Source organism: Anopheles moucheti, chromosome 3, assembly GCF_943734755.1.
Source record: "Anopheles moucheti chromosome 3, idAnoMoucSN_F20_07, whole genome shotgun sequence".
NCBI lineage: Eukaryota > Metazoa > Arthropoda > Insecta > Diptera > Culicidae > Anopheles > Anopheles moucheti.
Genome location: NC_069141.1, coordinates 71,848,827 through 71,866,596, shown reverse-complemented (window position 1 = coordinate 71,866,596; position 17,770 = coordinate 71,848,827). Strand labels below are relative to the sequence as shown.

The following is a 17,770-nucleotide window of genomic DNA, read 5'->3' as shown; positions in this document are numbered from 1 at the left end:
ATAAGTCAATAATACAGTCACTGTCATATGGTGTCCTCTTTGAACAACTCTAAAAGATTCCAGTTCAAATTTGAGTAAAACTGTTGAAAACATTTACGGGGTTTCTAAGAAATTCTTGAATATTTTATAAATTACAATCACATTGCTAATCTGTGAACAACTTCTAATTGACAGATGCTTTTACCTAATTAAAGGAATTCCACGACCAACCATTGTACGTTGGTGTGGAGTTCGTTGGGACTATTTTTTGTGTCTTGTGTTTGTTGAAGTTGAGCATTTGAAAGTGGAAATCGAATTAATTGTCCTTTCTCTAACTATTGCAAGCTTTTTCAACGCATCCGTTCACCAAAGCTTTGTCTTCAGCAACTAAATGTTTTACTTCAACGAATGATTGAATCTGCGAAGCTGGAAAGCAGCTCAAAAGCTCTGTAATCCAATTTCCTACCATTTGTAACGTATTTTTCAAATGAAACCCTGTGATATATGTGAAACCTTAAAATTTATTCCGAATGGTTTCCTTTTCATTTCTGCAAGGAAAGCTTCCATGAGTATTGTAACGCATCGTGAAGCATATGGTATGGTAACCAGGTGTCTGTCAAAAATGCTGACAATAAACACATTATCAAAACCTGGCCAAAATGCTAGATTTTTGTTGCTACAGCTAACGATTTGCATTTCAGCAATAATCAAATTGTGTATTGATCCAAATCCGATATGGTTATATCTGCAACCATTCCGCTGGAACTGGAACAGATCGGTTGAAAATAGCAGCTTGTAGCATGAAAAATGCCAGTAACTGAGAAAAGGAAAGGGAGATGGGGGGATGGTGGGGATGGGCTAAAAAAGAAGAAGCTCTCTAACGGCCATATATCTAGCGTGATACCCATACATGACTATGTGTTGTATCACTCACCAAAAATTCAGCATTGAATCAACATATGATTGCATTCCGCTCCACGTTCGTGAGCAAAGCCCCAACCCCGAAGATGGATGGGTCGGGGAATGGTTGGCACTGTATCACATGTGTATTTGCATGTATCGATATCGGCAATATTGACAGTACATACGCAGCCCCGGTATATAGCTGGAAGACGGTATGCTGGGCTTATCCGGCGAGCAGACGGAGTCGCACATCTTAACCCTCTTAACCCATGGAATATGCTCTGTCCCATACATTTCCCTCTCCTGTCAGGCAAGCGCTACCGAACGGGACACTCTACTTTCCACCGTTCGCTGGCCATCTCTTTCGGACGGACGTGCACGATACGACCTATCGGTGCCGAATCAGCTACTCCTACTACGTACTGCTGAGCCACGATATCCGGGTACGGGCAGGTAAGTCGACATCTCCCGTCCAAGCCCTCGATGGCGACACAACGAGGACGACGAAGATCCTTGGAGCGTCGCAGCATCGCACATTAAACACTGATCTGAAACTTTGTTTTCCTTCTCGGTGAATCCTGTTATTCCTTGCCATCCACACACATACATGCACGGTTCGGCGGCAGTGGTACGGCAACCGTACGAGGTGAAGGTGGAGAACGCCGATGTGACGCTCGCAAACACGGCCTTCCTGAAATGTTTCGTCTCGTCGCACGTGCGGGAATTCGTCCATGTGTCGTCATGGTTCAGCGAGAAGGAAATGCTGCTACCGGGCCGTTCCGACATTGGTGAGTAGCAGTTGGCACTCTACGCACCGGTGCTGGACACTTTACAATGCTCACCTCAATGCGTCCCGTCTCGTGCTTCTCGCACCGAAAAACACAGGCACACGGTACGTTGTCACAACGCCCGGCGGAGAGCTGTGCGTACGGAACGTCAACGAGGAAGACAGATTGAGGCGGTTCTCATGCGTAACGGTCGACACGCTGACGGGCGAGCGCAAAACAAGCGACGCCATCCTGCTTACACTGAAAGGTACCTTTGCTCTAGCCGGACTCGCACATCGCACAGAATAGTGCCAGTACGAATAACCGGGGTATCGAAAGTTCTAATACAATTAAGCACATCTCCATCCACCTTAATCGCTGTTTCTCCTCTGTTTTTTGTTTCCCCGCTTGCTTCCGTGATCGAAACCACTCCGATGCATACGCGCATCGCACACACGTAGATAGCGCACCGAACATGGCACCATCCACCAGCCAAAAGTCAGTCAGTGAGCTCACCGTCGGCAAGGGAAGCAGCGTGCAGTTACCGTGCAATGTCCAGGGAAATCCCGTTCCCAGCTTCTCGTAAGTATTTTCATCCCATTAACTTTGATAGCTCCGTTCCAGTGTTCCAGTAAGCTCCCCCGTTGGTTCCCCGGTGCTCTGTGCACCTCTGCGCCGCGGTACGGAGAATGCTCGGTATGTGCGAGACCGAGACCTAACCTAACAAATTTTCAGCCACAACACTCTCTCCCGACCTTGTGTCCCGAGTTGGGTGCACCTTCGTTTTCTTCGGGCGCTGGGTAATGGGAAATTTATGTTTTCACCCCTTTTTGCGCCATCGACATGGCATACACAAGGCACACAAGGCAATCCCCCCCAAAGCAGTGGTGGGTGTCAACTGGTCAACGTTTTGCAGGGGACCCGGGGACTCATAATAAATTCATTTATGATCCATTGATGGATACTGCAATTTTGATACACTTTGATCGTTGCCGTGAGAGAAAGTGCGCCCGACCGAAAGCGGTAGCCTTGGGCACTGGTTGGAAGCGATTAAAGTATCCCTCGATCAATCTCACACGGTCGTTTGATGTTTCTCCGAGGTTTTGACCGGGACAGTGTTTAATCCCTACTTTGCACCTGTCCGTCTGTGTGTGTGCTTGTGAAATGGCTGTTGGACGAGAAGTGGATGCTTTCTACATTGATTCCGGGCAAGATTCAAGCCGTGGTGGCATGCAGTTACGGAATGTGTGATGCATTTTTCTCGGACATCTTTTAAAGGTACTTCCGCCATTGTTGCTTACTGTGGGTGTGTTTGTATTTTAGAGTGAATTCTATTGATTTGAGGTGGGAGTTTGTACAGTTTAGCGTAGCTTTTGTTTGTAGTTTGATGCAGCACACTATGTACAGTGCAAGTAAATAAGATCACGATTGAATTTGCTCCTTTATACAGTGCGTAACATAACTATGTGATTGCCTTTTTTTGGTGAAGATTGTTGAGCTTTTTTTATAAAAAAATCGCAATAATCTGTAGTTAATATTGAGGACGTCATATTGAGTATGCCTTTCTACTCAAAACGCCTCCGAGGCATGGATTTTAGTATAAAACTGATGATATTCTCTTGGCCGCTTTCGAAAGGAAGACTCTCAGAAGGATTTTTCCCTCCGTATGTAAAGAAGGAAGATGGAGGAGCTATCGCAATGACGAACTCTATGAGCAGCACGATGAACTCACTATCATACTGTGAACTAGTCCTGTCAGACTTCTGGTAGGCTGGTCATTTCACGAGAATGATACCGGACGAGCCAGTCTGTAAAGTCCTTTTAGGTCGTCCACATGAACAGGACGGCTAACGATGGAGTTATGATTAGCATACGACGATAAAGGACTTTTGTAGCAGGACAAGACTGCGATTCGTTTAATAACTAAGTAAGGAAAGTGATTTAACTTACATTGGATTGCAGTTTGGACCTACCACGTCCATGTGGAAGACCAAAAAAAGGACTTTACGGGCTGGGTCGCCTGGTGTCATTCTGATGACGTGACCTGTCCATCGAAGTCTGGTGAATCTAATACCGCTCTATGACAGTGAGTTCGAATTCCAGTGACTAAAGTATAGATTTCCAATTATTATTTTCAGTTTTAATTAAAATAAAAATGTTTATAAAGTTAAAAATATATCATTTGAAATAAAGGACTTCTTATAATGAAGGGATGATGATGGAAATTCAATCTATAAATTCTTATATAAAATAATTAATTAATTGTTTACATAGTTACATTATACAAAGGGTGCCGATTGGTGATGATTAAACAAGTTATAGTGCTAGCAAAAGAATATTAAAATGTTTCATAAAACATTCATATGTTTTTTCTCATATTTTTCCGATCTCAAATGAAAAAAGTGTTTATATAGTTATGTAACGCACTGTATTCTGGTTTAAATATCGTCCAAAGCCAACTCTGATAATCTTTAGATACAAACTAATACACTAAGCTGCATATACGCGACCAGTATACAACATTATGAAATTTATTTCGATAATATTAAACATTTGCTCGCTATGACGCAGTTGGCTTTTGGGTGAATTTTTCTGTAAAATAATATTACTCTTTCGGATCGTGTTCCAAAGCGTGGTCCGTAATGGAATTAATTTCCACCCGCGAACACTCTTCCAAGCAGCCCAACGGCACCCATCGAGATGAGTTAGAAACAGAATTTAATCACTGGGGCTGGTTGGGACCGCAATATTCGCACCCACCACGGTGCGGCGGACCTTTGGCGCTAATCCGAATCCGGTCGAAATAATTACCGCACGGCAAACACGCACAATCTATCACCCGCGTACGCGTGTGTGCGTATTTTTATCGGGTTAATGTTATCCGACGCTGTTGACCAGGTAGATGTAGTGTGCCCACATGACGTTGGGAGGGATTGGGAAATGAGCCACCGAAATGTGCGCGCTTCTGTAATGCAATCAACCAACGCAAGTCGACATGCGGGTATCGACCTGATAGAGAGAAAGAGAGTGAGAGTGAGAGAAAGAGAGAGAGAGAGAGTTTGGGGGTGGAAATATCCAATCCATTAGGATCGGCTCAAAATCAAGATGAGTTTCGCGTTCCACGTACCGAGAGTTACTCCTTCGATACGGTTCGGCATGGATGGGCCGTGGATGGATCGCTCACGCACGCAGCTATGTAGGTTTCGCCGAGCGCGCGTGCATTGTTGTTGTGTACGCTGTCGCTTCCTTCATCGGTACCGATAGCGAATTATCAGAGCGTAAACTAATTTAAATCGAATTGATTGAACATTAATTATGCACATGGTTTGATTTATTTGTTTCCCATTTGCCGTCCATCGGATGATGTGACCGACATCGATGATGTTTCGGGTTTCGTTGCCCAATGTCCTTCTCTATCCTTTTGGGGGTATCCACCCCCCTCCAAAACAACAACTAAAAAGAAGTCGATGCACCCCATACACCGGTGCTACTATTAACATTATCACGGTTTGCTTTCGTTTCGCCCACCGCGCATACCAATCCCCCCCCCGGCTTATGTCCACGCTGCCACACAAACACCCACACACCGAACGATATGCACGCGAATGCGGGACAATGCGAATGCTGTGCAGTTGGTTTCGCATCTCGGACACCGGATCGTTATATACCGTGCCGTCCTCGCAGCGGATCGTGCCATCGCAGTCGCTGCTATTCATCCGTAACGTCGACGAACGGGACGCCGGAAGATGGGTAATTATTTACGTATAATAGATTTTCCCACACACACACACACACACACACTCATGGCCAGCAGCACACATGCAAAGTTGACCGGAACTGACCAGAATATAACGATTCATCGAAGCGTGACACTAGAATGCAACCGATACGGGGGAGGGACACTGCATGTTTGCGATGCTTTCGGCCGGTGCAGTTGCATCGCATAGTAAAATGTGCGAAAGCATAAAACGAAAGCATCGGAACCGTGCACTAATCCACTCCACAGTTTCTAGTTCAGTCGGTTGCGTAGTGTGTGTGAGTGTGTTTTTTTTTCTCTTCTTCTTCTTTTGCATGGTTTGTTTGTTTGTTTGCGCTTATGCCATTCGGTAGAATTCACAACCAGCTAATTGTTGTAGTTCCCATTATCCCGTTCTACAACTTCACTCCCCAGTTCGGTTTTGCATTCCACCGGCTACTCCGAAAGGATTTTCTCCCGTAGTCCACTAATGCACTATCCGAACGTTCATCGATCCGCCCCGGCAAACCTTCCGTGTTTTCCGCTTAGCCGCCGCCATTTGCCACGCTTTAGCAGAGATTTATAAATGAATGTGAAAGCACAACAGTGCTATCAACTACAATATTTCCGGAAAACGATGATGGAATGATTGATACTGCCGTGTGTGGTGGTGGGTTCGGTGGACGGGGTAGTGTTGTGTGAAGAATCGCTTTAATTTTGTTTGCCGAAAGGATCACTTTTAAATGTGCTCTCTTTTTTTATTACTTGATAAACCTTTTCTATCAGCTATACTTTCAGCCATCGTTAGTAATCTTTTGCCATTATTGATGATAATTATTTGTAATTATTTCTAGTGCAATAGGAGTGTGTGATTTGAGTGTATGATTTATTCTTGATTGCTTAAACACTTCCATGTAGACTAGTCGCTAAATAATAATAAATTTAATTAAAAACATACTGGTTGAAAAAAGTATAAAACTCCCCAATAATTCATGCAAAATAGTTGTTATAGAGTACTTGTACCCAAATATGGGTGACGCTCTGATCAAAATAATCATATATCTAGGCTTTTATCACACAATGTTAAAACAATCTCTCCACATTTTAGGACGTTTCGGGCAGCTCAAAAAGATTTTATTTGATTCAATTTGTTCGATCTTTTGTTTGTTTCCGGTTTCTCCGTTTGGCCGTTTTCTCTGTAGTTTAATGAATGTAAATGTAAATAAATAGAAATGTAGTTCGTTGCTTTTCTCTGACGACTTTTGCGATAATTTGATGCCCTAATTGATGCCCTAATGACCTAATTATATGCCTTTAATTAGAAAATTATGTGATCTCGTCATATACCAAAGCTATGTTTATATTTTATGATTGATTTTACGCCTAATTAAACCCATCTAATCCAAATTAAAACACTGTTCAAATTTGAAATAATCTGATTTCCATGAATTAAATATATTAATCAAAAGTAAAAAAAAACATTATACTTATTGCTACCACTGTACCTTTCTTTGGGAGCAGTATTTATCGATATTTAAATCATCTTTTTCCATTACTGAATGTTTCGTATCCATTTCTACATAACCATACTACGATAAAAAGCTGCTGTGCGATTTAGCCTACTTTGTCGTTCATCATCGTCCAACGTTCCGATGACATTGTTCCATAATGGAGCAAGAGAGGGGGAGCAACAAAAAAAACGCAACCTAACATGCAACCTTCAATTTCAATTTAATTCCCTCCCGTGCAGATATGCAAAGCGTTCAATCAGTTCGGCGAACAGAAGCTGGAAATCCATCTCACGATCAGCAACGAGCTCGTGGCACACATCCATCCACAGATACAGATTATCAACTCGGGCAATTCGGCACTGCTCAACTGCTCCATCTTCGGCAGCGAGGTGAACAAAATTGAATGGTTTCACAACGGACAGGAGCTGTTTGCTAATGGTCGAACCGAACGCAGGTACGCCCCCGTTACAATGACTGCCACTGCCACGATGGCAAAAGGACGGCGCCGTGTTCGTGAAATCTCGTGCCGTATTTTGCCGTATACCCCCTTGGATGTCTGAAGCCATTTTACCTTTCCACCATTGTTGAGGGTTTTTTTTTTATTCGCTGCTACTTTACCTCCCATTTTGCATTGTATTCTCTTACTGTTTTCTGTCTCGCTGTTCCTGTTTTTATCGTCATGTGGATGTTAGCATGAGCCTGCTGTCGGCGAGCACACTAAAAATTGATAGGGTAAGCAAGAAGGATCAAGGAATTTATCAATGCATTGTGTCGAATGCACGCAGCAGCGCTCAGGGCAGCTCGGAATTGAAGCTCGGAGGTACGTGCTGGACCCGGACCCTAAGCGGTTCTTCGAGTGTTTTCCCCCTTGATTTCCCCCCTGATCTTCTGTTTTTCGTTCGGTTACCCCTCACCAGAAAGCCCGCCGGAGATAAGCTACGGGTTCGTGGAGCAGAATGTGCGCGCCGCTGCGTACATCTCATTGAAATGTTCGGCCGCCGGTTCGCCGCCACCGCAGTTTGTCTGGCTGCTCGACTACCAGCCCATCCTGGACGTTTCATCGCTGCACCGTTACACGATGGATCAATTCCTCGACATCAACAGTCACGTAACGACACACCTCAACATCAGCCATGTGCACAGCGATGACGGTGGCCTGTACACCTGCGTCGCATCCAACAGCATGGGTACGGCATCGCACAAGGCCCGCCTCAACGTGTACGGTAGGTGAACTGGGGTGTAGTGCGCTGCGAAGCGGTCGGGAAGGGTTGCGATACTTTAGTTTGGAGCCCTTTTTGGGGGTTTTGGGTTTTGCATCGCACGATCGCACAATGATAGTGCTTGCTATTAACACCTGCTGCTATTGCTCCGGCCACCGAAAAGCTTCACCGCCTCGGACTGGGATATGCCACATCGTGTTGCTTATCGCCTGCTCTCCCAATGGAAATGCCCTTTACAGTGTGCTGCAGAAAAGGATGCGTTGGATGTAATAGTTTATTTATTTTATCAGCGCTTTCGCTCTAATTTCTTCGACGTAATATTTGTGTTGTTGACTTCTTCAAAAGGGATTAGATTGCAATGACCCGTCCACGTGTTAATCATACCCTGAATCAAATTTTACGGTTCATTTTAATAATACATTCTGCATTCTTGTCAAGCTTCTTCGAGCTCTTTTGACTCGTGCAGTCCCCGAGATTCTGGTGCAATGTCGTTTATACTTTAAAGTTACAGAGTCAACATCCTTCTTTGCTCTTTATTTATTCATCATTTCAGTCAACTTTTTGATAGAAAATTTTAAAAGAAAATAATTGTTTTATATGACAAAAGAAGGATTTTTTTACCAATTTATTACTTTTTTGTTAAGATTTTTTTGTTACGGATTAAATTAGCTCACGAACCGCTTATCTTGGCCGCTTGGCTTATCAACCGCTACCGCTGCCTGTACTTATCTTTTTTAATTAGAATTTTGTTTGACTTCGTAATCTTTTGGCCTAAGTGTGCCGGGCAGCCTTACAAGCTATTGCTTGTGACATTAGAAGACATTAGAGACATTAGTTTTAATACTAACACTTATCGCCCTCCGGTGAAGTCGCGTTGTGTCTCTTAAAGCGCTGCGCATTGCCTACTTGCAGGCTGTAATAGCTCCTTATTAGAATTTAATCTCAAATGCTACAAAAAATTGAAAGGCTAACGAATTTCTATTAAAAAAGTAAAATAAACAATAAGTAAAAGCACAATAAATTAAAGTAAAATAGTAACAAGAACTCCTGCAATTATCTTCTAGCTGATGGTTATGATGGCCATATTTAAAATACGTTTAACTAGCTAATATCGTACTAAATCCGGAAAGCACCGTTTGCAGCTTGGAAGAATATTATATTCAAATCCTTCAAACCACCAAACCATTTAAAACGTCCCACCGTTTTGCAGCACACTGTATGGATTTACCATGGTGTGGTTTGGAGCATCCGGCTGGTCAGCACTTGCTAGCCCCGCACTGACCGCTACCGCTTTCATCCTCCACAGGCCCACCGTATGTACGTGCCATCGGACCCATCACGGCTGTTGCTGGCGAGCCGATCGAGATGCATTGCCCCTTCTCGGGCCACCCCATCCAGTCCGTGCGTTGGATACGGGGCGGAAATGAACTGGTTTCCGGTAGGACGTAATGGAAAAACATAATGTGGCCACTGCTATGTGCAGCGCTGCACCGTTTGTCGATTAAATGTAATCCTTTTGCTCGTTCTCTCACTCTCTCTCTCTCTCTCTCTCTCTCTCTCTCTCTCTCTCTCTCTCTTTCTCTCTCGCTATATATCTATGCGATACTGGCCGACTCCTTCCTGTATCGCTTACCGTGGCGTGGATCATTTATTATGGCATTTGCATTCGGCGTGATGACCGCGCATCCGGAAATGGAACCGTACAGGGCCCCGGCACAGTGTGGCGGACGTTAAGCATGGCGGATATTTGAAAATTTATACCGTCGACCCGGCCCAGGACCGGGGACCGTACACGTGCATCGTGACCGGTCCGACCGGCGATGAAGGGCGCAGGGAGCTACAATTAGTGGTACACAGTAAGTGTTGCAATCGACACACGGCGCCGACTGTTTGCCCCGGTCGGCCGGGGGTCAGGATCGCTCGGCTATCACGTTTGATTGAAACTAATCCTTTACTTTGCAATGTTGCCCTCCCTGCCATCCAGGTCCACCCGTCATCGAGCCGTTTGCGTTTCCGAAAATCATGAAAGTTGGTGGCCGGGCACAGCTGACCTGCTCGGTGTCGGCCGGCGATATGCCGATCTATTTCAGCTGGAAAAAAGACGGCTCCCCGATAGCGCAGGATTTGCATGTCAGCGAGAAGAAGGAAGAGTTCTTCTCGCTGCTGGTGCTGAAGGACATTACGGCGCGGCACAGCGGACGGTACAGCTGCTTCGCCACCAACACCGCCGCCCAGACCAACTACACGGCCGAGCTGCTGGTGCAGGTGCCACCGTCCTGGACGCAGGAACCGCACGACATTGCCGTGGTGCTCGGGTATCCGATCGCGCTGCCATGCGAGGCGGATGGGTTCCCGCTGCCGAAGATAACGTGGTTCCGGGGTAAGGGCAAGCTGTCCACCGACTTCCATTCCATACCGTCGAAGAACAACTCGCTGAGCATCAATTATGCCACGTCGCCGGATGCCGGTGAGTAGATAATGATGGCATCCTAACCATCATCTCGAGCTCATGTTTAATGTGTCATCTTTTTATATGTTCGCACGAATGAGAACTGAAATTATTCAAACAATTAGGAAACGGCTCGAGTACACCCGACAGAGTCTGCAAATATAATAAGCGATACCATAATTGCGCAATAATTGTAGCACGCTTGAGGTATTTTTTATCTGCAGCTGGAAAAAAATAATGAGCACGATGTCTGGCTTAACTGTAATTATTATTACTTGTTTGAAGTTAAGTGCCCTGAGAAGCTAAAAAGTTAATTAATATAAACGCACGCAGTTGTATGATTTTCACTGAACAGAAAGCAGATTTACAAATTAATTTGTGTTACGGCATAGTTAGAGAGTACATCAACTACATTCCTTTTTAAACTTTAGTATCAGCCAAATGTTTTTGATTATTACCAAAATTCTTCCACTCCATAAATATAAAATCCTTCTTTTAAACTCCAATCTCAAGTTTATTTCTCAAGTAAGATTTTTCCTAAACTTTCAATCGACTTTAGCAACAAACGAAAGTGTAAATCAAAGTGATTGTTATCTAATTGAATTGTTATTAAAAGTAAAACTATTTGTTTAAAAGGTTACCTAATTGTATTACAGTCTTTTCCCGAGTTACGCAACACTCGCGTTACGCGAATCTCAAAATTTTGACAGTTTTTGTAATTTTGTATGTGGAATTTAAATTTTTATTTGCCAAATTTCAATTTTTTCCGAAAATATGTTACATTGTAATATGAGAAGCACTAATTTTGACAATAATTTACTTTAATTGTCGAAATAAATGGAAAAATATCAATTATTAATGTGCCTCCTAACGTGCAAAGAAGAAATCGTCAGTGATCGACAGTGTACATTAAATATAAACGATATTCTAAACGGAACTCGAATTTCTCTGGCACGCATTATTCGCTTAACTCGGGAAAAGACTGTAGTAGTGGTATTAGTAGTAGATATATTTTGGGGATATTCCTTTTAACACTGATATGGTTGTACTATCGTACATTGGGTCCGTTTTTTCAATTCTCCTGTATTGCCAATCCATCGTTGTGTCCTGTGTTAAAAATGCAGAAATCAGATAGAGATCAACATACATCTAGTTTCGTAATAGAGCTTTTATTAACCTATAAACAAGCATAAAAACTAGTTAAAAAATAGAAAGGAAAAACATATGTGCGGAACATAACATGTGTGGATTTAATTTAGTATTTCTTTAAAATATTTATAATTCTACATATCGCTAGTATATGCTGTTATAGCTATTATGGCCAAACAATATGGAAACACAAGTTCCTGTACATTTCCAATTTTCAGCATAATTTCCATAGTCTTATAATTCTAAAAAACGTGCTAGTTTTATTGTTTTGCAGAGAACTGTATGGAAAAGATGTTTTAACAAAGGGATGTAATGCGAGGGTATGAATCAAAATTCGAATAAGTTACAAGTTTCACTATGAATTCCACATATAAACGCAGCTGTAATAAGTTGCGTCATGCTAACTAAATCAATAGCATGCAATTCAATTATTGATTCAGCAATTCATGAATGTGAAACTAGCGGAGCAGAAACCGACAATCCGCGTGTTTTGCAACATATTTCTGCAGACAGATATATGAACGTTCGGCGCGAAACCCTACCAACCATTTTGTAGAACATATATAATTTGCTCTCAAAACATTCCAACCTGGCCAGAATGGGCCGGCCCGTTGTGGAATCCATTATTTTGTTCACTCAAATTATTATTCATCTGAAAGCATCGCTTTTTGTGCTTTTCGTTTTCCTGGTTTCCACACACACGCACATAGGCTACTATATGTGCGAGGCGGCGAACGGGATTGGCAGCAGTCTGAAGAAAATCATCCACATCGACGTGAACGAGGCGGTCCATTTCGATGCGCCGGTAAAGAACGTGTCCGCCCGCCGGAACGATGCCGTTATGCTGGAGTGTCTGGCGCTCGGCGATGAACCAATCAACATCATCTGGACGCACAAGAACCAGCGGATCGATTTCAACAACTATCGGTAAGGGGGCAGTGTTTTTTTTTATTTCGCCGTAACGCATGTGTCTACTACCGGGGGGACCTCACATCGCTTCCATCGCTTAACGATCGTTCCAAAAACTGGCACGATTATTCCCTTTGCGCGCTATTTTTTTGCGGCTGGAGTCTGCCTGCCTGCTCGTATATATTTGCGCGCACCGATGATATCTCGCCTCGTTCCCGACTGCTCTAAGCCATGACTACTTCCCACTGTTTTGTTTGCCCAGGTATAACATTATCGAAATGAAGGAGAGTGTTGGCGTGCGATCGCAATTATCGATTAGCCTGACGGAGCGTTACGATTCCGGCAAGTACGTCTGCACGGCGGAGAACCTTTACGGGACGAGCGAGCATGTGATATATTTGGCGGTGCAGGAGCGCCCGGATGCACCGTCCGACCTGGAGGTGATGGAGGTGTCGAGCCGTCAGATACGGCTTTCGTGGAAACGGCCGTACGATGGCATGTCGCCGGTGTTGAGCTACCTCGTCCAGTACCAGCCGGTGCGGTTGGGGAAGGACCCGGTACAGGACACGCATCGGGCCGGCACGGATAGCACGATGGCGATGTGGGACAGTCCGCTGACGGTAAACGTCACCTTCTCGAAGGTGAACATGATCAAAAGGTAGGCATGCGTGTGTGTGTGTGTGTGTTTGGGAGATGTCAAATTCAAACCAATTATCATTAGTAGCATCGACGGTGGCGTGAGGGATGAAACGAGCATCGGGGGTCTGTTCCCGGCCACACAGTACCTGCTACGCATGTTGGCCATTAATGAGATTGAGTGTTCATCGTTTACGAGTCCGCTGGTGGTGCGTACGCAGGAAGAGGCACCGAGCGAAGCGCCCGGTGGGCTGAAAGTCAAAACCGGCGCCATGGGCGAACTCGTGCTCACCTGGCAGATACCGGGCCGGGCGTCCTGGAACGGGGAGCTGCTCGGGTACACGGTCAGCTGCGTGGAGGAGAAAACCAACATCAACTTCATCGCCAGCCCGAGCAACATCTCCAACACGACGCTGACGGTGCACGGATGGGCGACGACGAAGACAAGCATCGCGAACCTGAAGAAGTTCACCCGGTACGCGTTGCGCATCCGCACGTACAACAGCATCGCACCCGGACCGTGGAGCACGGTCGTGTACGGCACCACGTCGGAGGATGCACCGGAGGCGGAACCGCAGAACGTCTCCTGTTCCAGCCTGTCGTCGCAAAGCATCAAGGTGCTGTGGCAGGAACCACCGCCCCAGTTCCATAACGGTGTGCTGCAGGGCTACAAAATCCTCTACCGGCCGCTCACGAAGAACAGTAAGTCCTTCGCTCGCTGGCGTCCCTTATTTATCTCCCAATGGAACTAATGTCCCGCTTCCACCGGGTGTACGCTGTTTTATTACTCCTCAGACGAGTTCGTATATCCGTTCGAAATCAAGCGCACATCCAACCTGGAAACGTATCTTCACGCGCTGATGAAGGCGACCAACTACTCCATCCAGGTGCTAAGCTTCACCCTGTCGGGCGACGGTGTGGCCAGCGTACCGGTGTACTGTGCGACCGAGGAGGACGGTAAGTAGCGGTGCTGACGATGGCGATGGCCTCCGACCCGTTTGCCTCAACTGAACGACGTGCGAATATGTTTAATGATATGCATTGGGCACCGTGTATCCCCGGGTATCCAATTCCGGGCGCGACGATATCTCAATTTCGATAAATTTCGACCAGCTTTGATCATATTGCAATGGTGCGCTTCCCCTGCACATCCCGCGGGATTCGGTCGGCGCCATGGTAATGGTATGTATTAATACCACGGCCAGCGTTAGAGCCTTTGAAGCTAGGCGCAACGAATTTGGCGAGTTTGGCAAAATGTGTGTTCGGTGATGGCGCACTATTCATTCGATGTTTGTTTCATGTTGTGCGCATCGCAATCAACGAGGTCATCGAGGGTTTTAATTCAATTCCATAAAAAGTTTACGATTGTACGAATAATCGATTGAATTAGTCAGTTATCTAATTCATTCCCTTGTTTATTCGATTTTTTGACGAAGCACTTTACCATGGCATCGCCATTAATGTGCGCTTCCAATAGGTTGTTGCGTTAAATGAGACATTTGCAATGTATCAACAGACTTATAATACGTCTAACTTCCTTTTTTCGGCTGCTTTATTGTATGTATGTTATAAAGGGTTTCCCACATCAAATTTCCCCGTGAAATTGTGAGTGGAAGTGTTTTAGAGTGTATTGTATACCAAAACTATTTCAAAAAAGGATGTTTAATATCCTTTTAAAAAAAACAGTTCTTGGATGAATAATTGGTAAAATTTTGAGAAAGATATGACAAAAAAGAGAAACGTGTTTTATAAAAAATATCTACAATTATCTATCTTGGAAATACGGAAAGTAATATATTTCAATAGTAAAAAAAAAGTTGAAGAATAGTTCGTATTGATGCTTGATTAAGACTGCAATCAGACAAAGAAGAAGATGGCAATTTCAATTTTTTCAAATAAGTGAATGCATTATAATACAGATAAAAAATAACATTACTCAGAAAACCACAACTAAGGCTTATCATTTTAACGATATAATAACAAAAATCATTGTTAGATTATCAAAGTCATACTAAACTACGTTTCATATTAGTTAATGTAGGATATGAAAACCAATTTGCAACCAAATACCAAACTATGAAGACTTCATGGCATCCTGTTTTTACCTCGGCGTTTCTATGGACTGCGTTCATTATGCATTGTCTCATCATGGATCCAAGGCTACTGTGTTTTACCGTCAAAGACTGAATTTGATGTTGGGTGCAATTAAGTTAATGGAACCCTTCAAAGTTTGCAAGAAATTAGAGCATTTGGTGGAAAGTTATCTGCTCATATGTTTAAACAAAGAAGTCCACGATGGCGTTAGTTCAATGGTTAGTTTGTTACTACCGAAACTCCAAAAGGAGTGATCTACCACATGGAGTGTCTACAGCTGCGTATGTTTCCTTTGTAGAAACAACGCGTGGGCAGTGGGATATTCTGGCCTAATCTAACTTATTGCCACTGTTCAAATTCTTGGAGTGGTATGATGGCAACGGGATAATTCTCGTATCCAAGAACATTAAATCTCATAACGTATCGACTAAGTAGTGAGACATTTATTGAAGTTCGTCATCTGCAAAATCCTTCAATGCTTGAACAAAAATCCTATAAATAACTTATATCAAACAATCAATCCAAACTGTAATGCAATAAATATTCACCTCCAACATTCTTAAAAGTAAGTTAACGAGTTTAACTCATTTTGCACCTGCCTTTCTCTCCAAAATCCTCACAGTTCCCGAAGCACCCGCTGGCATCAAAGCGCTTACCTTGACGGCAGATTCGATTCTGGTATCGTGGTTACCGCCCGCTCATCCGAATGGCATCATCACGCATTACACGGTGTACGGCAAGGACCACGGCAAGAAAGGCTCTCCAAAACGTAGGCTGACTTTGACGAACGAGTTTGCCGGCAAGCGGCCACTGTGCATGATACTAATTGGGGGCTATTATTTCCATATTTTCTCGCTCTGTTTTCTTTCGGTCGGCATCGAATTTCCAGATAACATCGTGCGCGTGGACGAAACGGGACGACCGTCCATGTTTGAGGTGCGTGGGCTGAGCGAGAACAACAAGTACGACTTCTGGGTGACGGCCTCGACGGTGAAGGGAGAGGGCGACCCGACGATGGTGGTATCGCAAACGACCAATACACGGGCGCCGGCCAAAATTGCGTCCTTCTCGCGACTGCTCAAGGTGCCGGTCGGGGTGAGCCTCGTGCTGGAATGTGTCGCCGTCGGTAACCCGACGCCCCGCACTCGCTGGCTGACGAAGGACCAGGCCGTCACCTTCAGCCAGTATTACGTCATATCGCAAGGGTTTCTCAAGATACATAGCGTCGAGCCGCCGATAGCGGGTAACTTCACCTGCTCCGCCAAGAATCTGTTCGGCGAGGACGAGATACACTACATGCTGATAGCGCTGCAGACACCGAACGTGACGCAGCTCTCGATCCAGTACACGTCGTTCGACAGTTTGCGCGTTACGTGGGAGGTTGCCAGCGATGGGGGTGCACCGATCCAGGGGTACAATCTGTACTATCGCACGACTAGCGGGACGTGGTCGAACGTGGCGATACCGAGCGACCAGATGGCGTACACGCTGAACGGTCTCAAGTGCGGCACTCAGTACATTCTGAAGATCAACGCACACAATAAGGTGGGCGTTGGAATGTTTACTGAGGAGTTGGCCGTGCGCACCAAGGGAAAAGGTAAGTAACAAACATATTCGCGACAGCCATTTTCGATAGACGCCATTTTCGGTAACCTTTTGGGGTAGAGAGACTAATATTTACCTACAGTAAAGTAGATTATGGCGAAAAATTGGACAAATTGCTCATAGGTCGGTACGAAACTCCTTAGTAAATATTGAAGAGATCAACCGTTAAATAGTAGTCAACATGTTGAAGATACATCTGGGAGATACAAGAAAAGGTTTATAATACTGTTTGCAAGGTTTTATATACGAATTCAAACACGATTGAGTTCGAAATCAAATCATGATTGAAAGGAAGTATGTTTGAATTTTGCCTAAACGTAAAACCTTTTCTAATTGAAAGTAATCTTGATGAAGTTCTGAAGCTTTATCTGGTCGCGATAGATATGTTGGCTATTTTTGAGAGATACTGATCTGTTCTCAGTTTTAGAATCTGTTCTCAGTAGACACTACTGAGACATCATATTTAGTTTACGTTTCATGCAGAAGGACAACAAATACAGAAAACACGTGTCTCATTGACACGAGCAATGGGACCAAACTCGATTTACAGGGTTCGCCTATCGTTTATTCCAGGCTTGAACTCAGTAACAAAAAAACCGATTGACTCTACATTCATACAAAAGAAGACAATTGTATTGATGAGCCTCAAATAGTAATCTTGAAGGATTGGGTTGGTTTTTGCTCAAGTACAGAACTTGCTCAACAAATTTATGATCATTAGAAATCAGTCAAACCTATTTTTAAAAGTTATAGTAGGCCTGCTGTTGTAGGGTTCTCCACACGACAGGACCGGTCCAAAATTCCATCCAGAC

At 44.3% G+C, this 17,770-nt stretch overlaps 1 protein-coding gene across 1 annotated transcript in view; it reads left to right on the top strand.

The window, feature by feature from the left end:
• Nucleotides 1–17,770, top strand: part of LOC128305890 (cell adhesion molecule Dscam2) — a 39,763-nt gene that overhangs the window by 10,724 nt on the left and 11,269 nt on the right. The window contains exons 4-20 of the mRNA XM_053043522.1: nucleotides 1,193–1,335; nucleotides 1,509–1,670; nucleotides 1,768–1,917; nucleotides 2,111–2,231; nucleotides 5,282–5,399; nucleotides 7,136–7,350; nucleotides 7,589–7,716; nucleotides 7,814–8,119; nucleotides 9,423–9,554; nucleotides 9,823–9,972; nucleotides 10,101–10,583; nucleotides 12,425–12,641; nucleotides 12,886–13,281; nucleotides 13,345–13,961; nucleotides 14,055–14,216; nucleotides 15,976–16,122; nucleotides 16,243–16,950. Coding sequence (XP_052899482.1) covers nucleotides 1,193–1,335; nucleotides 1,509–1,670; nucleotides 1,768–1,917; nucleotides 2,111–2,231; nucleotides 5,282–5,399; nucleotides 7,136–7,350; nucleotides 7,589–7,716; nucleotides 7,814–8,119; nucleotides 9,423–9,554; nucleotides 9,823–9,972; nucleotides 10,101–10,583; nucleotides 12,425–12,641; nucleotides 12,886–13,281; nucleotides 13,345–13,961; nucleotides 14,055–14,216; nucleotides 15,976–16,122; nucleotides 16,243–16,950 — 4,355 coding nt within the window. The remainder of the gene's footprint in view (nucleotides 1–1,192; nucleotides 1,336–1,508; nucleotides 1,671–1,767; nucleotides 1,918–2,110; nucleotides 2,232–5,281; nucleotides 5,400–7,135; nucleotides 7,351–7,588; nucleotides 7,717–7,813; nucleotides 8,120–9,422; nucleotides 9,555–9,822; nucleotides 9,973–10,100; nucleotides 10,584–12,424; nucleotides 12,642–12,885; nucleotides 13,282–13,344; nucleotides 13,962–14,054; nucleotides 14,217–15,975; nucleotides 16,123–16,242; nucleotides 16,951–17,770) is intronic.